The sequence below is a fragment of the Haliotis rubra genome, unplaced genomic scaffold, assembly GCF_003918875.1.
Source record: "Haliotis rubra isolate DU_JTF1 unplaced genomic scaffold, ASM391887v1 Scf687, whole genome shotgun sequence".
NCBI lineage: Eukaryota > Metazoa > Mollusca > Gastropoda > Lepetellida > Haliotidae > Haliotis > Haliotis rubra.
Genome location: NW_025767398.1, coordinates 283224 through 304618, shown reverse-complemented (window position 1 = coordinate 304618; position 21395 = coordinate 283224). Strand labels below are relative to the sequence as shown.

The 21395-nt window shown below is 41.2% G+C and overlaps 1 protein-coding gene across 1 annotated transcript in view; it reads left to right on the top strand.

The window, feature by feature from the left end:
• Positions 1–19346, top strand: part of LOC124258206 — a 61254-nt gene extending 41908 nt beyond the window's left edge. Inside the window, exons 3-7 of the mRNA XM_046692272.1 lie at positions 16012–16254; positions 16662–16877; positions 17682–17924; positions 18333–18548; positions 19098–19346. Coding sequence (XP_046548228.1) covers positions 16012–16254; positions 16662–16877; positions 17682–17924; positions 18333–18548; positions 19098–19333 — 1154 coding nt within the window. The 3' untranslated portion in view covers positions 19334–19346. The remainder of the gene's footprint in view (positions 1–16011; positions 16255–16661; positions 16878–17681; positions 17925–18332; positions 18549–19097) is intronic.
• Positions 19347–21395: the final 2049 nt, after the last annotated feature.

Below are 21395 nucleotides of genomic sequence, written 5' to 3'. Positions count from 1 at the left end.
GCTTCACCCAGGGACTTTAAATGTTTTTCATCTATTCTTTTACGTCACTAGGCGGTAGGCTAGGTGGTGTCAGAGCATCACCCGTAATAGAGAGAACTAATGTCGATATGATAAAACCACCGTGCGGTTAAAATACTAGCAATGGTTCTCTCGTCGTGTCATCGTTCAGAACTCGATTGATGGTTTCGCAAATTCTACTGATTTGGGATCAAAGAGCTTCTATATTGGTGGAAGCCGCTTCTATTCGGACCAATCTTTCACAATCTACCTCAATCTTTCACCTTCTTTCTGCAACACGTCTGTTGAATTCACTTCCCGCTTCTTCGAGTTTTCTTTTCTCCTTATCCATATGAGTGTTGAGATTGTCTAGTTTAGCTAAGTTATTGACAAGCATTGTTTGCATGGCATCAACTAGGCCTCACAGTTCCCGAATTGTATGATTCAGCTCCGGTGTTTCTAATTAAGTATTGTTTACTAAATATTTTGTCGAGTCCTATCAAACCTTCCTTAGTCTGTTGTGGTACCTCTCTCAAATTATCCTGATCTAACGCACTCGCCATTGCACCTAGATCAGTCCGCACCGTTTGCAGTGTTTTAGTGGTCTTTGCTGAAAGTCTTGACTGTGTACAACAGTGTTCCAGATTTAATTCATCGTAGAGAAAGTTGCACCATGGTGATTGGCCAGTGTAGACAATGCAAGGGGTTTTCTCATAGGGCATTCAGAGATCAACGTCCGGAGCCGCTTTCAGTCGCAGTATCCCTTTATTATCTATTTCAAACTTAGAAAAGGTGTCATGTTATTGTCATCTTCTTTAAGACATCATAGTAATCATTCACAGTCGTCTTTAAAAGTTCGTTGCTTAGGACGTCACCCATGGATGAGGTGTCATTTGCAGTGGTTCATCATCCACCACTGGCGTTTCATGAGTGACATCCAAATCGTTACAGGACTGGTTAAAAGCATTTCAAGTTTAAGGGAGAGTCGAAGCTTTTCATCATAGACGATTTCAGCGTAAATAAAGAAATCACCAAAAAGAGAGACATATTGTCCTATTTAGCATTTTCGGGTCGTCTTATGAAGCATAGCATTTGGGTACTCACTCAAAAATTCAACTCGGTAATGAAAGACCTCAGAGAACTGATGCGATGGGTCACATTATTTCACTGCAAGGATAGGGATTCGTTCGTGGAATGTTTACAAGAAAATGATGTTATCCCAACAAAACAGAATGACAACACGTAAAGCTCATACTGAAAACAGACAAACCCATTGCTTATACAGTGCTAGCTTAGCAACTGCTTAGCAAATGGTTAGCATATTAAACGTGTAGCTATAAACGTATATAAACCATGCCGTGTTTTGAAATCGTTATGTTTTGGTTATTTAAAAATTTGTTACGTTAGATTTAAAAACAGATTGATATATTATAAGATGAAGTGTGAAGACTTGCTCGAACAAATTCTACCCGACATGGATAAAAAGCATACCATGGATAGCATGAAAAACTAGCGGCACTAGTCTTCGGCGGTAAGAGCAAACAATACTTGGATGACAATCTGGTGACCCATGCTTTTTCACAGTTCACCGTGGAAATCATTACCGTTAAGCATTGTCAATTTAAACGAAAGTGCCCACCTAATGATATACAATATGGAGGAGACGGATGTTGTCCACTAACCAAACACTGAAACGACCCCAACAGAGACAACCAATATCCGTGGATACACCGATACCCGTGGATATGCAATAAGGGTAACGAAGAAACCAAAGAACCCTAAAAAATGTAGCCAGCAGTAAAAAAGGTGGTTGAGCCAGCAATGAAAAAAATAGATTGGCGTTAACGAATGGGTCATGTACGCAATTGCAACAACGGTTGTTATCGCAGCTGTATGGCTATTTAAAACCAAACAAAATGAACTGGTAGCGAAACAAACAAAACCCCGATACGGGATTACCAAATTTAGCGGGACATTGTTTGATGTCCCACTGAATTTGGTTTGTTTTATGGTGGCTATGGGGGTGGAATTTGTGTGAAAGGTCTTGTTAATGACGGTTGTGACCATACCACTATTATGTATACTTTATATTAATACATTTAGTGTACTCAAAGAGACAATGCAAACATGATGTATCTTGCAATACAATACACTATCTAGATACTGGATATATAACAAACTGTATTTTGTATCCCAACTCGTCTCCTCCCTGACCTGAGGAGTTCTGTCGGATTTTCAGGGAGAACCTAGCATACAGTTTAACAATAGGTGTTAACTTGGCCAATCAGTCTATTGAGCTGCTTGGCACGAGGGAATTATAAAGTGACAGAAGTAAAGATATAGTGTACTTCCTCCTATGGCATTATTAACGTCAAATAATGCCCCACCGATGGTCGAAAAATAGGGAAAACAGCGTCGACCATCGTTCGATGTCCCCTGATATTTCTTGTTTCTTTTTATTAGAGGTAACACCGTATCATGAGGTACGATTAGTAATTCCTCTCTCACGAATCATTTGCCTTCCCCATCCTTCAGGTAATACAAATGGGGTTGGCCTTCTTTGATATCCACTCGATCAATACTGTACGTTTTGATAAACCACACGGCACGTTACCGACTATCACCCTCGTGTTTGCCGGGCTGGTATAAATACCTCAAGCTGACCTGGCGTGAAAGTTTCTGCTCTTTACTGCTGTGCGGTACAGACAATTCGTCAGTTTTTTATTTATTAATCTAGTCACTTTGTCATTGATCGCAGACACAACTCCAGGCAAACGTGACACCCATTCCGTCAATTGTTTATCCGGCTCTACCATCTCTTGTCTGTACTGCTATCTGAATAAACGTTCATCTAAGGTGCGATTACATTTTTCGCCAATAGATGAGCTGCGATTGGCCCCTGCTATTCCACGCCTGACATTGGCCTTGTGTTTTCCTAGTAGCTGTGACACGGATCCGATAAACTCGCCTCCAAGGTCCCAGACAATTCAGCAGGTTACGTCAATGGGCTCCATTTGTAGATAGGCTCTAGTGACTTGGGCACTTGAGTCGAATCTTTCGCTGTTAACGGCGTGGCCTCTTTGTTTCAACTGACGACATGCATGACGGTCAGGGCATAGTTGTACGTTTTGTGTCTCACCCTGTCATGTGGGAGTAAAACAAGAGGTCGGCTTGATGCATTCGATTGGGCATCCAGACATTGAACTTTCTGCTTGTCGTCTTGGGGGCGCCAGCAGGTAGATTTGCTACAGCGATTGTTTCAGCATCTAAGACTTAGCGGTCTCTTCAGAGACCTTCGCGACCTCGGCAAGCTTGTGGATGGCACCCACGCCTTTCCAGTATCCCGTTGGCTGTAGTAAATATTATCTATTATATATATTGTGTTATTTGTGTTTCTCCTTTATTACAACTGTTCCATCGTCGTTGATCCATCTTTTGCCATCGGCGACAATGATGTTTTGTTCATTCTCAAACCGTATGTCCTGTGCTTGTCTCTTCTCAGAGTGTTCAGGTTCTCCATCGTTTGGCCGAATACTGAGTTGATGAATATAAATGGCTGGTGACCCGTTTACTTAAATCCGTGTTCATCCTTATGTAAGGTTCCATCCAAGGACTTTTGTCGAATTTGAGAACTCTTTGTATTTTCTTCAGCTTCATGCCCAGCGACAGGTATAACTGCAGGTTGCGATAGTGAACGATGTATTTTGGTTTTATCCATCAAGTTTGGTACGATTTTGCTACGTCAGCCAGTTATTTCTCAGTGAGTTTCAGACATCCAGTCTCCATCGAACATCAATCGTTCGGAAGCATGCGGATATCTGTTGTGCGACTCTGGGGTATTCTAGGTCAACTTCTAGTGTGTAGCCTTTTGTTCAAATCTGAGGTGATACCGTTGACTTCCTTGAGAGGCATTTTAGAAGTTAGATAGATGAAGGAAAACCAAGTTCTATGGATAGACAATTTCTTTATGGCAATGGGGGCGACGTTTTGGTGTAGGTACTAACACCGTTATCAAGCAAGTGACATATAGATTTGTAACATGGAGAATATATACATAGCTGCATAGTGTGTACATACAATTGATATACATTGGATTGCTAATTAGTGATTTGAGCAGAGTAGGTTCATGTACAGAGTGATAGTGATTAAAACAATATGCAGAATAAGATTATACAATAGATGAGTTGATGTACACTGAGATGGTAATGTGAGTTGGAGAGAGTAGGTTGATGTACACATTGATTGGTTTTGATAACTATACACAAAAGGGGGGGCACAGAAGCCAGTTGGACTAGGTATGGCTGGATTACTGGTGATCTTTAATTAGGTGGTGATAGGCTGAAGAGATAAAATAACCTTGATCCAGGTTCATGGTGGGGTTGAAGCATTGGATTTTTATGGCTTCAAGAAGTTTCCTAATCTTGTAGTCTGCTCGGTTGGTTTCCAGGATGTGGATGTTGTCCCAAAGGATGGCATGGTCAGTGTTGGCTTGGGTCGGCTTTGGCGGATTTGGAGTCTTTTTTCTGGACTTGTGTTCTTTAATTCGTAGTGTCATCCAGATCAATTGCCAATGTGGAGACTCTTACATCCCGCCCCGCCCTCTCCCACTACGAATTAAAGAACACAAAACTTCAGTCCAGAAAAGACTCCAAATCCGCAATAGCCGACAACACGCAAGGCAACCCTGATGAGTTTCAGTGCTGAGTCTGGATTGGTTTCTCGCATACAGTTTATCGCCTTTTCCATCGGACATTTTATATATTTTATTGGTAGTGATATGATCCCCCAAGTATTGTTTCTCCTTTCCACCCATGAATATGGCCGGGAGTCTTTCTCACTTATGCACGACGAGGAGAGAGACACACCACCACCCTCAGTGCTCTTATTATCCTTGTATATCATTTGTTCAAGCAGATTGTCACACTCCATCTTGTAAAATATCAATCGTTTTTTAAATCTAAAATAACTAAATAAGACATAACCCAAACATAATGATAGGAATGTCAGGTAAAACAGAGCGAGAATTTCAAATACCATGGGTTGATTTATATAGATAAACATTGACGCGTTCAATTTGTGAAAAAATAACAAAAGTCCCTCGGTAGCCACAACCCACCTAGGGAGAAAGTAAAGAAGTTGTGCCTTTCCCCCCAGGTGGGCTGTGTCGTCTGCATTTGTCCCCTCACAGAGAGAAGGCCCCTCTATCGATACCTTACTATGAGATCCCCCGGGGATCTAATATGAAGCCGAAATCACGAAAGTTGCAAGGAATCTCAGAGGCTGTATGGTGGGACTCAAACTCACAATGCAGAGTTGCACGGCTCTGCAAGCAAGCTTTCATCACGAATGACGAACCGATTATTCATGTGTTTAATACTTTTAGTCAACCCTTAGCTGGCATTATTTCAGCCAATCAGGTGCGAGCTATGGCTAAGTTCGACTCGCCAAAGTTTGTAAACCCTTTGCCTAGAATGTAGACCAAATATTAATACGAACATGATACCCATAGGTGGTTTCACCTATGCTTGTGGTATCAAACTGCTTGATCTACCCAACATACACTCCATGAGGTCGCAGTAAGCTGTTTTAGAATTGGAGAGGCGTATGCGAGAGGATGAGTTATATATAGCTTCAATGCACTTGCATACCGAGTCTCGGTGTGTGATGGTAGAGCGACAGACTCGAATTTCTGAGTGTAGGTATTCGGATCCTTATAGGGAGAATTTTTTTTTTATTGACGGCTAAAGTAGAGCAAAGAATGACGATATGATTGAAAACATTCCTATAATAATCTTCCAACATATCCAGCACAAACGTTCCATCTGACCACACACAATGGCACAATGCGGCTCCAGGGGGTAGCTCAATAGATGGCGTGCACAAATCTTCCGTCTTGTACATTGAGTTGTGCGTCCATGATCACATACAAATATAGGTTTAATTTACTGGTGTCTTGAGCCTTATGGATGATTTGAATCGTGATCCCCTCGCTCCCATTTTCGATGCGACGCTTGCTGCAATGAAGTCGACCGTCGTCCGTTCATGGATGGCTTGTCCAGTCACAGCGCATACTTGCTCGTCAGGTAATCCCCAAGGGTCACGTCGGGGAGACCAAGATCCTTGACCCCCGCATTGATTCCTGGTAGCAGTAGTTTTTTTATTCCATCCCACTCTTGGTTTGCCCTCATGCCTTGGCTGAAAAGCTGATTGGGCACGCCCTCGACGGTCACTTCCACTTTGGTGGTATTGGGGTTCCAATACTTTTTGTTGTCTCTCGAAACGGTGTAAATACTTTTTCCAAAATGATTAAAATACCTTATATTGATCGAGCGGGCACGTTCAGATTGATGTTCCACAGTGTATCGCTTTTATCCCTGACGATATTCCGATGGCACAGAACGCAATAGTACAAGATGGCTAACGTTCCCGAATACTGGTTGCGGATCTGCCGGGCAAGTTCCATATTCATGACCATATTGAAATCCAACAAAATGTTGTCTATGGTATAGCTGCTGTCCGAGTAGCTTGCATCGACTTGCACACGACTTTACCGTATTCATTAAACGTGAGTTCGTATTTCAACCTGTCGCCCAACTTGGTTTCATTCGAGGGCATGTGTCCCTTGAGTAACTTGAAGTCGAGCGGAATGCAATACTGGTTTCTGAATGCATTGGCTATGGCCTTATCTTCCAGCAGCACGGCGTTGAGCTTGGCCGGTGTAGAAGTATATCCCACGTGTCACCTATTTGAATCAGATGCTTTCGGACAAATGCCTTGATATTTCATGTTCCAGCATTCGCTCTTGGTTCTCCAGAGGTCGCTGTCATCGATGCACAGCACTTGTTCCCGCTGATTTTAATCATTGTTTTCTTCACGATGGCTTGGCTCATGTCCCTCACAAGTTCTTTTTTATCGTCCTTGGAATCCAAAGTGATCTTTAAAGCCAGGCACGCCACAGCGTCTGGTTTTGATCGATAGTGCTCGGATTATTCATTATTGTCATGGATTGACGAATGGCATATGATCACCAAGTGTTCCTCAATCTTCGGAAAGGGTTTAGTTTTTGTCCATATTGCGACAACATCATTTATATTGAATGTATGATGTTATACGTTCAATATATAATCAATGATGCGCGGTGAAGATATCGAAATGGATGATTTTGAGGGTGAAGCCCCATTCCCTGATGATGACGACATCCTAAGTCAAAACTTGTGGGCGTTTGTCTCATCGTCGCCATCACCATCTGTAGTACATCGCTGCTAAGGAATGTTTTACCAAATAAGACACAAACCGACCATGATCCCGCCGACCACGAGTGCTGTTTTACATTGGATGTGACGCTGATTTGCGACAACCAAAGGTGCCGATAGGTGTGGTGTGGGTTAAACGGTTTGCCTCCGGTGGTGATGGTGGTTTCAATATTCCCGTTTCACCGGTACTCGGTGGTGGTGTGACATGGCTCACGTTATTATCAGGGTTCACGCCTAGTTTCGGAGTTTACGATCATGATTTCGTTGTTGTAACCTACCACTTTGTTCACCCTAGGTTTCGTGTGGCTGAGAGCCATGTACAAACCTATGCCGAAAACGTAGTCTACTTTAGACCTGGCATTCTCCAAAACTCTCTTTGTATCGCCATATGGCCGTCGGTAAATCTACCGGAGATGGAATAGTATCCTCAACGTTCACCACAAAGCCGTTCCCCGACTTATACTACCTGAACACATTTGCACCTGCATGCCCAGCACAACCCACAGTTCATTCAGTCTTATGACACCCGCGCAAGAAAACCCTTTTGGCGTATCCAAAGGGTCCCTGCTGAAACCTCCAAACGCGGTAATCCTTCCTATCATCAAAAGCCATAAGATCATCCTTCCACTCATTTGTCATGACGTAAGATTCCGAATACGTCTTATCACCCCATTGTTTTATCCTCATGCCGGCTTCTACGAGAGACATTCAAAAAACGTTATTCACACCCGGCAAACGCCAATCCGTCTTTGTATGCATTTCGATTTGTTGCAAATACGTTCGTACACACACCGATCCTACGGATTGTTTGTGGCAACCAACGCCTTGTCCTGCAGAATCGGTGCGCTGATTTCTTACAGAATGCGCCTGATCTGGTAGTAAATGAGAAACGAGAACTCGGACCGACTCAGTTTGTCACAACAAGTGTCCTTCAAGGTCAAGCCACACCCGGTCATTGCGCACCACACGCCGAAGTTGAGTTGATTTTGCCAGAATTGCATTGGGTTTGAAAACCAAGCGTGCACCATTTTCACATTCATTGCGAAAAACCTATATTTTTTAAACATACCGATAAACTAAGGTAGGCAGTGAGACTCACCCACATTGACCACGATCCTCGGTTGCGTGAGATCAGCAGTGCTTACGTTATCACTTATAGGATAAAACACACCCAGCATGTACATATTGAAAGTATAATATAGTGCCTTTATACATTCAACATGTTCATCACTCTCTCAGGAATAATGAATGGTGAGCCCATTTCACTGCTTTATGCTATCGATAACATGTCGGGACAACTCGAAGTAGCTGTCCGCGATCTCACTTATTACCTGCGGTGTAAAAACATCAGTAATGGGAGTGCCACATTTTTTCCAACGGTTATTATAGCTGAACGACAAAACTTTTAATCCTCAAGGAGCAAGCCTCAGGCTGAACGCGTCGGATGGAAAGCTGACATCAACCAGTGAAGAACCCTTAAGACTCGGCAGGCCCTTAGCGAAAACACTCGGGTTACAGACGAATGAATTACAACCCCATACCTATGACTGGTTCCAAATTACCTGATATAGGTTCCTATCGAGGGTTGTGTATCCATCTTGATCAGATAAGCATGACCAGTAATATCTAAGGCGAACGTCATTCCACTCTGTTGAGAGCTGTTGCAGTGAAAATTGAGATGTACAAGAGCAGTAGAACAGAATCTTTCCGGTTATTACAGTATAAAAAATTAAAGCAGGGTATGATCCTGTAACTCAAAGTGTCCGTTTTAGATATAGAACACCAACCCGTACATATAGGCTATTAAGAACAACAATGAACGCTTTAGGGCCTGGAATGCATCTGTAAGAACATGCGCCACCATAGCACTCTCTGATCTTGGGGACACGCAAGGATTCGATGAAACCAGTGTCAAAGGTAAGTTATGCCTTACAGTTAAAAAGCAACATTTGCAAGCGAAAAGAAGTGACAGCCAGGTTGTAACCTACGAGATTTAGACTGGGGGATTCATAAACAACACTTAGTACAATCTCGCCTGTAATGACAATGATAAATGGGTGATGGTCGCAGCATTCGACGATGGTGTAGGCGATTTAAACGATGTCAAGGCAGGCGTTATCTAAAAAAACACCTCATACAATCTCATCTGTATGGACGATAACCAATGAACGATGATCTGGTCCCAAATTGGCTGGCTGCTCGATATGAACATCGTTTCTCCATACGTGTTTATGGAGAATAAGGATTATTACATCACGAAAGTCGTCAATAATGGGATTGTGCTGGGAGCTTACGTCCACTCGCAAAGAAGGAGTGTACTCTTGACCATCATCCAGAGAAAACCAGGTCACATGCTGTCGACTAAACCAGCCCTCCCATATACGAGTTTGCAGTTGGTGACCGAATTCGAAAAAGCATTGACTGCAGTACAAGAGATTCCAACCAAATATGATGCACTAACTTTTTGTATATCAAAGTCTTTCTTGGAGAGCCACCACCTGATGTTGAAATCGTGATGGAAGTCAAAATCCTTTGGAGACAAAACATCAATATCATGTTGCGATATTTACATACAATGACTTACGCGAGCGCCAAAGGGGTCACCTTGAAGAGAAATTATGCTCACCAAAATCTTCTTACTCACAAATAAACATCTCATCAGCTTAAAGGATGAGCTATCACAATGGGTGACATTTCAGGCAAGCATTGCATCACAAAATGCGCTACCATCATGCTCTCCGATCTTTGAAACACATGAGGATTCGATAAACCCGGTACCAAAGACACGTTGTATGCATTGCAGTTAAAAAACAACTTGTACAAATGACAAGAAATGAAACTGCAGAATTTAAATGAGGTCGAGAACGAGGGAGCCTCACCCAATATAGTCTTAAAAATGGTTATGTCAGCTAAGTAAAAAATAACGGGATATTTCTCACGTCTTTTACTCCGAAATGTGATAATTCGATACAAGTTTTGTGAAAACCGGGTCATACAGGCAATATGTTAGCACCCACCGACCTGGATTGCGATGTACTTGATTACCAATTGTATTTTGAACAGTCCTGATTTAACTATTAAATTACACATGACACTCACAATAGAAGTTTATCTTGTAGATCCTCCGAGGAAGCTCTGTTACTTTTATTTGGGTTAGCAATATGCTGGGGTAATGGAAATAAACATCGACGTTGTCGTTTTTATATACGGCCGGGATTCATCCCCTTTACAAGCCTCGATACTATTTGTATGTACGAATGTCTAAACTTTGGATGGGATTGTATCTGGCCATGAACGAAGTGGTCAAAACACTGGAAATTGTGGACAGATTTAGTTTGCGACAAAACGACATCAAATGACAAATGGAAATGGAATGTAATACACATTGCACACAAAATACCACAGAGCAGTCGATAGCATTGATGGCGTGAACACGATGCTCGTAGCAGTCAGCATGGCGCTAGACGCGAGTGGAGTGGTTATTGTCTACCAGGCACCCGTGAAGAACCACCTCCTCGTGGTGGGTGCTGGGTAATGCTGAGCACTCTTCAATCCCCGTTGTGGACCCGGAGGTATATTTGGTCCACCAACCCATTTGCCGTGGGTTGCGCCCCTGTGTCGGTGGAGGATGGGAGTCTGGTGGTTGAGGGCACTGGTTCCAGGAACAGTGTTCCTTTGCCCAACACACCACTTCGACCCTTACTTCACCTAGATGGGTGGTTGAATGGGCCCTGTTCAACCAATCGGCTGGTCATGCCAGGCCCTGTGCATAGATTTTATTTGATATAAAATTGTTAAAATTTTGGTCTTGGCACCCTTTGTTCATGTAAGATCATTTGATTTTTGTAAAACGTTTATCGCGAACTTTGCCTAGAGACTTATGCCAGAAGGTGGTGGCTCATGGGCCAATCTGGTAGAAGAATTAATCTTTTTGAGTATATCATCCGAGTATTCTTGGTGCTGCAAGTCGGAGATCCGCTTGTGTCTAGCATTGTCCTTGTGATACTCCGTGGAGGGTGGGGAGCTCAGATGATGAACCATTAAAAACTAACTATGGCATATGAAACCCCCTTAAAAAAACAAAACGTCCACTTGACACTGATCCAGATGTTAACGTCCATTGATTAGTGGCCACGCTTCTTTGTGATGGAGACACAAGATAACACCAGATTGAAGTTAAATCCTTTTGCTGTACAAAAAGGCATACAAGGCATAGCCGGTGATGTAAAAAGCATCAAACGTTTACGTTCAGGGGCACTGTTTATTGAGTGCAGCAAAAGGCAACAGGCAACTAACCTGATGAGTACTGAAACGTTTGTCGGCATTCCGGTTTCGATCTCTCCTCACAGAACACTTAATACCAGCATAGGAATCGTAAGAGACTGAGATCGATTGTTCACCGACATGTCTGAACTTGATATTGTTTCAGAAATGAAAGATCAAGGGGTCTTATATGTAAAGCGTTTTACAACACATAAAAAACAGGAAACCATTTCAACAAACACGTATCTGTTTTCATTTTCTTCTCCAACTGCTCCAAGATCACTAAAGGCAGGGTACTGTAACATTAATGTCGACACCTACATACCAAACGCACTGAGAGGTTTTAAATGCCAAAAGTTTGGTCATGGTGTTAGTACTTGCACATTGTCTGTTGTGTGTGCTCACTGTAGTGAGAAGTGACACATACAACAGAAGATTGTGTCAGTAACTTTAAGAAGTGTACCAATTGTGGAGGTGATCACTCATCATTTTCAAAAGACTGTCCCATTTGGAAACAGCAGATGGAGATAAATAAGATCAAGTTTACTCAAAAAATCAGTTCTTCTGATGCCAAAAAGCTTGTCTTGAGATCGGAAATTAAGGAAACTTATGCTTCCAAAGCCAAAACATCTTCAGAAACAACACCAAGAATAACTAAATCATCTGTAAGCTGTCAGACGAACTTGACTTGGATCAAAACAGTTTCTCCTAAGATTTTGTCACCTGCAATATCTACACAAACTGCAGAACCACTTCCTGGTACGCCCCAAATCCAATCAGAACCATCTTATGACCATGACACATCTTCTCAGTCAACTCAAAGGTCTCAATCAACGTCAAACGTTCAACAAATCGTTAAAAACAAAGGCAAACCGAAGCCAGATTCTTTGAAGAAACAAAGTGGCAGAGCCCCCAAAATCAAATTATTTAATAAATATGGATCACATGAGGACATGGACGTGTCTGAAAACGTCCATTCTAGGGCACAAAGCTTGTTACCCTCGAAAACGGTGCTGGGTAGTTCCCCAATTAATCTGCCTCCAGACAAAAGATAGGTTTATCTAACAATATCTGTGCAGTGGAACTGTAGAGGACTCCAGACAAATTTTTTATGAAATACAGCTAATAATCCAGGATTTAACACCATCAGCTTTCTGTCTGCAAGAGACGTATCTGAAACAGACAGATAATTTTAACTTACGTCAGTTTGAAACGTATCATTATTTTTCCCCTCCAGGTGATAGAGCCACTGGAGTTTCTACTATCCTTATACGACAGGATGTTATTCACAGCCTTGTTACACTTAACACTAATCTCCAAGCTGTTGCAGTGCGACTTACTCTGGGTGTAGCATTTACGTTATGCTCTCTGTATATTATGCCTTCATCGAACCTTCAGCTGACTGATCTTCAATCACTCTATGATCGACTCCCAAAGCCATGTGTTATTATGGGTGACCTAAACGGTCACAACCCACTCTGGGGCAGTACTAACTCTAATACTAAAGGCAAAATACTGGAAGATTTCATTTCCAATATTGACCTGTGCATATTTATTGATGATTCAAGCACCTATCTGCATCCTGCAACTGGCACTTATTCTTCTCTGGATTTGTCTCTTGCAGATTCTAACCTCCTGAATGAATTTGTTTGGTCTGTTCATAATGACCTTTGTGGAAGTGACCACTTCCCAACTATCCTTTCAGAAATAACTTTTCGAAGGCTAACTGGTCTTTATATCAAACTATATGTAAATCAAAACTGCGACCTGAATATTTCAGTGATATAACTGATCCCATTTACACTTTTGCTGACGTTTTAAAGCAAATAGCTGATGAGTGTATACCAAAGTCCTCTACATGTACGAAAACCATGGTTTAATACAGATTGTAGACAAGCCAGAAAAGCGAGGAAAAAGGCAGAGCGTTATTTCCGCCATCAGCCAACTGTGTATAACTTAAATATATATATAAAATACTCAATGCAAAGGCGCGTCATACCTTTAAACAAAACAAACGACAATCTTGGAGAAATTATGTCTCAAAAATTAATTCACGCACACCAATGTCTAAGGTATGGAACATGGTTCAAAGAATAAAAGGCCAAGGTTCAAAATCTGCTGTTCACCATCTTAAAGATGGTGATAATTTAATTACTGACAAGCCTAAAATTGCACATAAAATTGGCGAAACTCTTGCCAAAACTTCATCATCGGCAAATTATGTCCCTGAGTTTCAGAGATATCAGAAACAACAGGAAAAGACAAAACTTAATTTCGAATCAAATAACGGTGAAGATTATAATGAAGTGTTTTCATTAAATCAGCTACATACTGCTCTTGAGCAAGCTCATGACACTGCAGCGGGTGATGATAATATACATTACCAGCTACTGGAACACCTACCTGAACCATGTCTGATGACACTTTTAGATATATTTGACCAAATATGGACGTCTGGAGCATTTCCTCCTTCGTGGCGTAATGCCATTGTAGTCCCAATACCAAAACTTGGCAGGGATCATATAGATCCGTTTAATTACAGACCGATATCTCTAACTAGCTGTGTCTGTCAAACCATGGAACGTATGGTGAATAATAGATTAACTTGGTATCTTGAAACCAATAACCTTATGACAAACATTAAATGTGGTTTCAGGAAAAATCGTAGTACTATTGATCATTTGGTACATTTAGAATCCTTTGTTAAAAATGCTATGGTAAATAAACCTAACATGCTGTGTTGCTTATGAGAAAGCTTATGATAGGACCTGGAAGCATGGCATTTTGAAGGATTTACATGATTTTGGTTTGAGAGGCCATTTGCCTCTTTATATCACAGTTTTTAAAAGACAGGCAATTTCAAGTCCGAATGGGTTCAACCCTGTCTGATCATTATAATCAGGATCAGGGTGTCCCACAAGGCAGTATTTTGTGTGTCACACTGTTTAGCATCAAGATCAATAGTTAATCAACGGTTTTAAATGATTCAGTTGATGGATCGTTATTTGTGGATGACTTCAATATTTCTTGTTGTCGTAAAAATATGCATACTATTGAACGGCAACTGCAGTTATGTTTAAACAAAATAAATAAATGGTGTCTTGAAAACGGCTTTACATTTTCTAAATCAAAAACTTAATTGTATACATTTTTGTAGAAAATATAAGCCTAATAAGAACCCAGAACTATCTTTAAATGGCGCTCCCATCAAAGTTGTAAAGGAGGCCAAATTCTTGGGTCTAATTTTCGATTCCCATTTAACATTCCTGCCACATATTAAATCCCTTAAAGCTAAATGCCTAAAGGCACTCGATTTGTTAAAGGTTGCCTCAAATTCAAAGTGGGGAGGGGATCAAACTACCCTCCTTCACTTATATAGATCATTGGTGCGATCTAACCTTGATTATGGCTCGATCGTATATGGCGGAGGCTGCAAAAGCAACCTTAAACTACTTGATTCTGTTCACCACTAAGGTCTCAGACTTTGTCTTGGATCATTTAGAACTTCTCCAGTTGATAGTCTCTACGTCGAGGCAGATGAGCCTTCTCTTACCCAACGCAGTATAAAATTATCTTTACAATATATTACCAAACTATATTCTAACGAATCTAACCCTGCATTTAACTGTGTCTTCAATCCTCTTTATGAGGATTTGTATAACAAAAAGCCTCATCTTGTTCTGCCTCTTGGACACAGAATTAAACTATTCATTGCTGCTGCCAGAATTGAGCTGGAGAATATATCTCCTTCTCGTCTTCTTTCTTCTCCTCCTTGGCAATTGGTGAGGCCAGACGTTGACTTAACTTTAACCACATTTAAAAAATCCGAAACTAATGATTTACAGTATAAACAAGAATTTAGTCAATTAAGTAATAAATATAATACATATAAATCCTTATTTACAGATGGATCCAAGGATGTTGGCGCGGGGGCTTATGCCACTGTCATTGGATCCAGAACACTATCTTCTTGACAACCAAATAATAGCTCTATTTTCACAGCAGAAGCTAACGCCAAATTAACAGCTCTTAAATATATAATGGTCATATTTTGCAGTGATTGCAACGTAAAGCAGAGATTCGCGTTCTGGCCGAGGAAAGTTAAATACTATTGAGGATCATATCTCCACAGCCCTATCCAATAGTAAGGTATCTAGGAAAAAGTTTAGGCTAGTGCTGTCTGAACTCGATAATTCCAAAGGAGGAAACAAGAGATAAGAACCAAGTCTCGTAAGACAAGTGATATCAGCAAAAAGCAGAAAAAACCCCTCATAGAGCGACAAAAGCCCGGCAAGAAAAAGGCATAAATGTAAAAAAATATCAGGGCACATCAAACGATAGTCGACGCAGTTTTCCATATTTTCCAACCATCGGTGGGGCATTATTTGACGTAAATAATGCCATAGGAGGAAGTGATGCCGTACCACCATCACATATACTACTATATACAGAGAAAAACATCAACCGCAATAAAAGTTGTCATCGTCACGTGTTACAGCTGAGAGACTACACGACTTCACATTGGAGGTCTTTAGAAAGAACCCGGCCACCTCAACAGGCGCTAGGAGTGCGCTGTGTGGAACCTACAATGGTACGGTCACAGAACCAGGAAAGACTGTCAGTGTAGAATGCATCAGATCTGTTAGAGGGCGATATGTCCGACTGAGGGGGACAAAGGACGGTGAAGGTGACCTCCTTCAATTCTGTGAGGTCAAAGTTTTCGGATCCATTATTGCTGATGGTAAGAAAAGGTTTAACTTATGAGGCAAACTGTCGTTTATGTTCACGTGGACGTTCTATAGCTCTGCGAAAACAGAGATATCAAACACTGGTTACAAGTGCATTTGTTTGCCATGTATGTATATAATGGCAACCCAAGACAATAATCAGTCTCTATAATATGCCACAAGAGATCACACGTGGCGTTAAAGAGACAAGTTAGATGTGTCAATTACATGAATGAATCACTGAAAATGAGCGATGACATCTGGTAGGCATGTGTAAGCTCAGTCAGTAATACTTGCCACTCAGACATACACTTGACCATGAAGATTCACACACTGCCCCTTCAAAAGATGTCTTCTTATTTACCTACAAGAGAGTTAACGATGTTGTTTTGTGATATTTTATATTTGGTACACAATGCAGGCGAGTCTAACCTGGCTAGAGGCAAGCCAGCAACAGCGAGCTCTGTGTATGGGCCACATCCTGAAGTTGCTACAGACGGCCTCCCTTACACTGACTGGAAACGTGGCAGTTGTTTTACTGTGGCAGAAGGAGACGATCATCCCTGGTGGCAAGTCGATCTTGAAGCTTATTCTGAGGTGTTTGAGGTTGCCGTGACAAGCAGGGGTGACTGTTGTCGTGAGTATAATGTTACAGTTCAGTAACGATGTGCATTAAACTATACTCAATCAAGTAAAACCTCGACACCTGTTAACTGAATCCTACAATAGAAGTAGGTGAGTATAATTACTGTCCATGGGGATGCATACTTCCTGTCTGAATGTTCTACCCAAACACTATATGTGAGTTTTATCCAAAAGGACGTCCAACATTTTATTTATTGTTTTCTCAGTGCCATTCAGATGACAGCTGTTTTCCTTTATATACAAAGTTCCTGAACCTTTAAAGATAGATATGTAATTTGTTGTGTGTTCAGCGTGTCTATTAAGAAATATCGCATGGATCAAGAAATAAAGTGTTTACTTAAGTTTGCCCTGGAATGGTTGTGTACAGCTTTGAAGAATCAAATATTGTGATATCACTGATCCCGGCATGCTGCTAAAATCGTAACATCTAAAGCCAATTTTTTCACATGCAGTTCAATACTATCTACCACTATAACGAACGTCCTTCCTTGATAAGAACCATGGAATCCAGTACGAAAACGGGATGAACATGTTTTCAAGTTTTTGACTCAAGCCAAAAGATGATAGCCCTGATGAAGGTGGGTTGGGCAGATTTCATCCCCAGTTAACATGCAAGCAAACAATTTGTGTAATGATGTTTAAATATAATAGTTATGTAATTTCAGACTTTGTCGGGGGAAATAATTATAACCTTTCATGCAGAGCAGCTGGACTTTTAGTGACAGCTGGCAAGGACCAAATGAGATTCTTCCAATTCTGCTCGTGTCATAAAATACGATTTCGTCACGTGTTACAGCTGAGAGACTACACGACTTCACATTGGAGGTCTTTAGAAAGAACCCGGCCACCTCAACAGGCGCTAGGAGTGCGCTGTGTGGAACCTACAATGGTACAGTCACAGAACCAGGAAAGACTGTCAGTGTAGAATGCATCAGATCTGTTAGAGGGCGATATGTCCGACTGATGGGGACAAAGGACGGTGAAGGTGACCTCCTTCAATTCTGTGAGGTCAAAGTTTTCGGATTCATTATTGCTGATGGTAAGAAGAGCTTTAACTTATGAGGCAAACTGTCGTTTATGTTCACGTGGACGTTCCTATAGCTCTGCGAAAACAGAGATATCAAACACTGGTTACAAGTGCATTTGTTTGCCATGTATGTATATAATGGCAACCCCAGACAATAATCAGTCTCTATAATATGCCACAAGAGATCACACGTGTTGTTAAAGAGACAAGTTAGATGTGTCAATTACATGAATGAATCACTGAAAATGAGCGATGACATCTGGTAGGCATGTGTAAGCTCAGTCAGTAATACTTGCCACTCAGACATACACTTGACCATGAAGATTCACACACTGCCCCTTCAAAAGATGTCTTCTTATTTACCTACAAGAGAGTTAACGATGTTGTTTTGTGATATTTTATATTTGGTACACAATGCAGGCGAGTCTAACCTGGCTAGAGGCAAGCCAGCAACAGCGAGCTCTGTGTATGGGCCACTGCCTAGAGTTGCTACAGACGGTCTCCCCAACACTGATTGGGGATCTGGCAGTTGTTTTGCTGTGGCAGAAGGAGACGATCATCCCTGGTGGCAAGTCGATCTTGAAGCTTATTCTGAGGTGTTTGAGGTTGCCGTGACAAGCAGGGGTGACTGTTGTCGTGAGTATAATGTTACGTCATACTCAACTAATCTAAAACCTCGACACCTTGAAATTGTGTGCATTAGTATGTAAATAGATGTGTATCATACTTCTCAACTCTTGCGTTCCTAACAAATTGTGCGTCAGAACTGCAGTATTGGACGTAGCGTTGTGATGTTGAAATGTCAGCCCAGTACCATGTAGCTTCTGGAATGGCTGAGGAACAGGTACCCGGGTCATCAGACTGTGTATTTACTGAAGATTACTGGCCATGTTCACCCCTGCATGTTGGTGTAGTGTTTATGGCACATCATGGGAAACTAACAGTGTTATACCCTCGTAATTATTGCCAATAATGTTGTTGATTATATAGATCTACTTTCATTAGTTCACTGAGCAATCTGTAAATGCCATGATCTTAGTAAATTCCCCTGTGTCTGTCATGTACTTCCATTCCAAATGCCCACAAAGTATTTCATGGCTCCTTAAAGGAGACATGCAGTGCCACTAAACTGACATGTCTTAGTTCAACGAATGTGACAATATTTGAAATCGTCCTTTGCTACAGCTGAGAGACTACACAACTTCACACTGGAGGTCTTCACCAAACCAGGCGCCAGGGGTGCACTGTGTGGATCCTACCATGGTGCGGTCGCAGAACCAGGAAAGACTGTCACTGTAAAATGTACCCGACCTGTTCAAGGGCGGTATGTCCGATTGAGTGGAAAAAGAACGGTGAGGGTGACCTCCTTGAGTTTTGTGAGGTCAAGGTGTTCGGTTATGCGTTTTAATCAAGGCTTATAAAAGCATGCGGACATATAGTGTTTTGTTGTATATGTTCTAGGGTTCTACTCTCCACGATGATGGTAGTAATGGTATCCCAATTCTCCAGCTACAAGATGAGGTGAAAAGGGGTTTAGCGTTGTACTAGCCCAGATTTAAAGGTCACATGCAACAAAAAAATCAAACATAATTAAAACACAAGTATCACTTATTCATGACATATAATATACATTGCTGATTATAAAACAACATATCAACAAAATTATAAGCGTACAATCGCAAATCAAAAGTGCAATATTTTGTACTTGGGTTTACTTCCCTCGAAACGAAGCACCCGGGATACCGAACCCAGTCAGAGCGGATGGGTGCCGATGACTTCACGGCTCATTGTGTGTGTGTATATAGAGATGTTGGGTTTTGTAAATGCATGCTCATTTTTTGTGTATAACCTTTTGCAATCAACAGACATTATAACATGTCATGTGTACAAGTATCACACCTGTCTGTCTGTGTAATTACATAATGTGACTGAAACCGAACTAGGGCCATAAATCAATGCATTTTGTTTATGGTGTATAGCCTGATAGGTGTTAAGTTCAAATTGCATGTGGTCAGTGATCGAAGTTGTGTATTGAATATCGCCATGAGCAGAGAGGCAGGCAAACACATAGGTGTCAATAAAACAGACATTGAGTTTTGTCTGTGACGACGACATGTCTATATCACAGTTAGAAATTCTGTCAACGCTAAATAATGACATTGCTTTTAAGTATCGAACTGAAAATGACTCGGTAAGAAGTACGTGCGGTGAAATAGTCAAATGAAATTATATAAACAGTTAAATCGGTAATCTACTGTCATAACATATAAAAGCTGGCGTCTGAGAAATAACTTATGAAAAGCCCGCGCCTGGGAAATATAAATAAAAACATTAGAAACAATAGCTCACACCAAAGTCTCCCGACTCCGAGTACTCACCGCCAGGAAAGGTTTTCGTCTTGAAATGTCGAATGCCTCACTGGTTGACACATAGCTGAGTAGATCTAGATCATACAAGGTTCTTTTATGTAACGAGTAGATTATTTACTATTTATTTGTGTAACCAGGATTAGACTACTCCTGCTCACGATCTTATAATCCGGGCATGAATCCTGTTTCAAGCTGGCGGACCTATTCAATGCACATGCGTTAGAGCGCAGCGCAGCATAGCTGTTGAAACCACTTTTACCCCAAGCGCTGGGGAAAATTAGTGAATCGTTTGAACTCTGATTTTGCGCGGGCTTTTTCATCGCGTTATTTTTCAGCTTTATAAGTTGAATTTGCATTTTTTGATGATTTGTTTCGCTAAGTCCATACCGAAAGGTATCATAATCTGCAAAGTTGTGTTTTACGTTGCATGTGACCTTTGAGCTGATTTTATAGTTCTAGCTCACTGAACTACCATGCCGCGGTTAAGCATGAATACCCCACTCAGACACATTATACTGACTCCGAGCCGATCAGTCTTTGTTATAACCATAAGTGCCGAGCGCCAGACAGGGACCAAAAAGTACCATATTTAAAGGTCTTTTCGAATGACGCAGTCGGGGATCGAACCCGCGACTTTCCTCTCTCCGGTCACCTATATTCCGATTATGTTACCCCACGAGGCAAAGTGAAGAAAATGCAGAGGTTGTTGAAAGACCGTTTTATGTCTTCATTTCTTTCCAAAATTTACATCATGGTGAAAAGACCAATAAGTTATGTGTTACAAGTCTTACGTAAAAGTTAAAAGAATTATTTTCACTTATTAGGTTTCGCGTGTTTACTATTGGTCAAGTTAGTTAATAAATTGTAATTCCGTGTGTGAAATTATCGAAACCAACCCAGTCAAATGGCTAACCAAATGAATATATTATCGGGTAAAACATTACTTTAGACATTATCTGTGCCCTGTACGTAAATTGTAAATCATTATCACTAGATACCCATAAATGCTATTTATTGTTCAAACGATTCGACAATTCAATAACTTCACAGACTGCTATATCATTTAGCTGGAACATTCCTGAGTTTGGCATTAAAAACAAACTAACAATTCCAT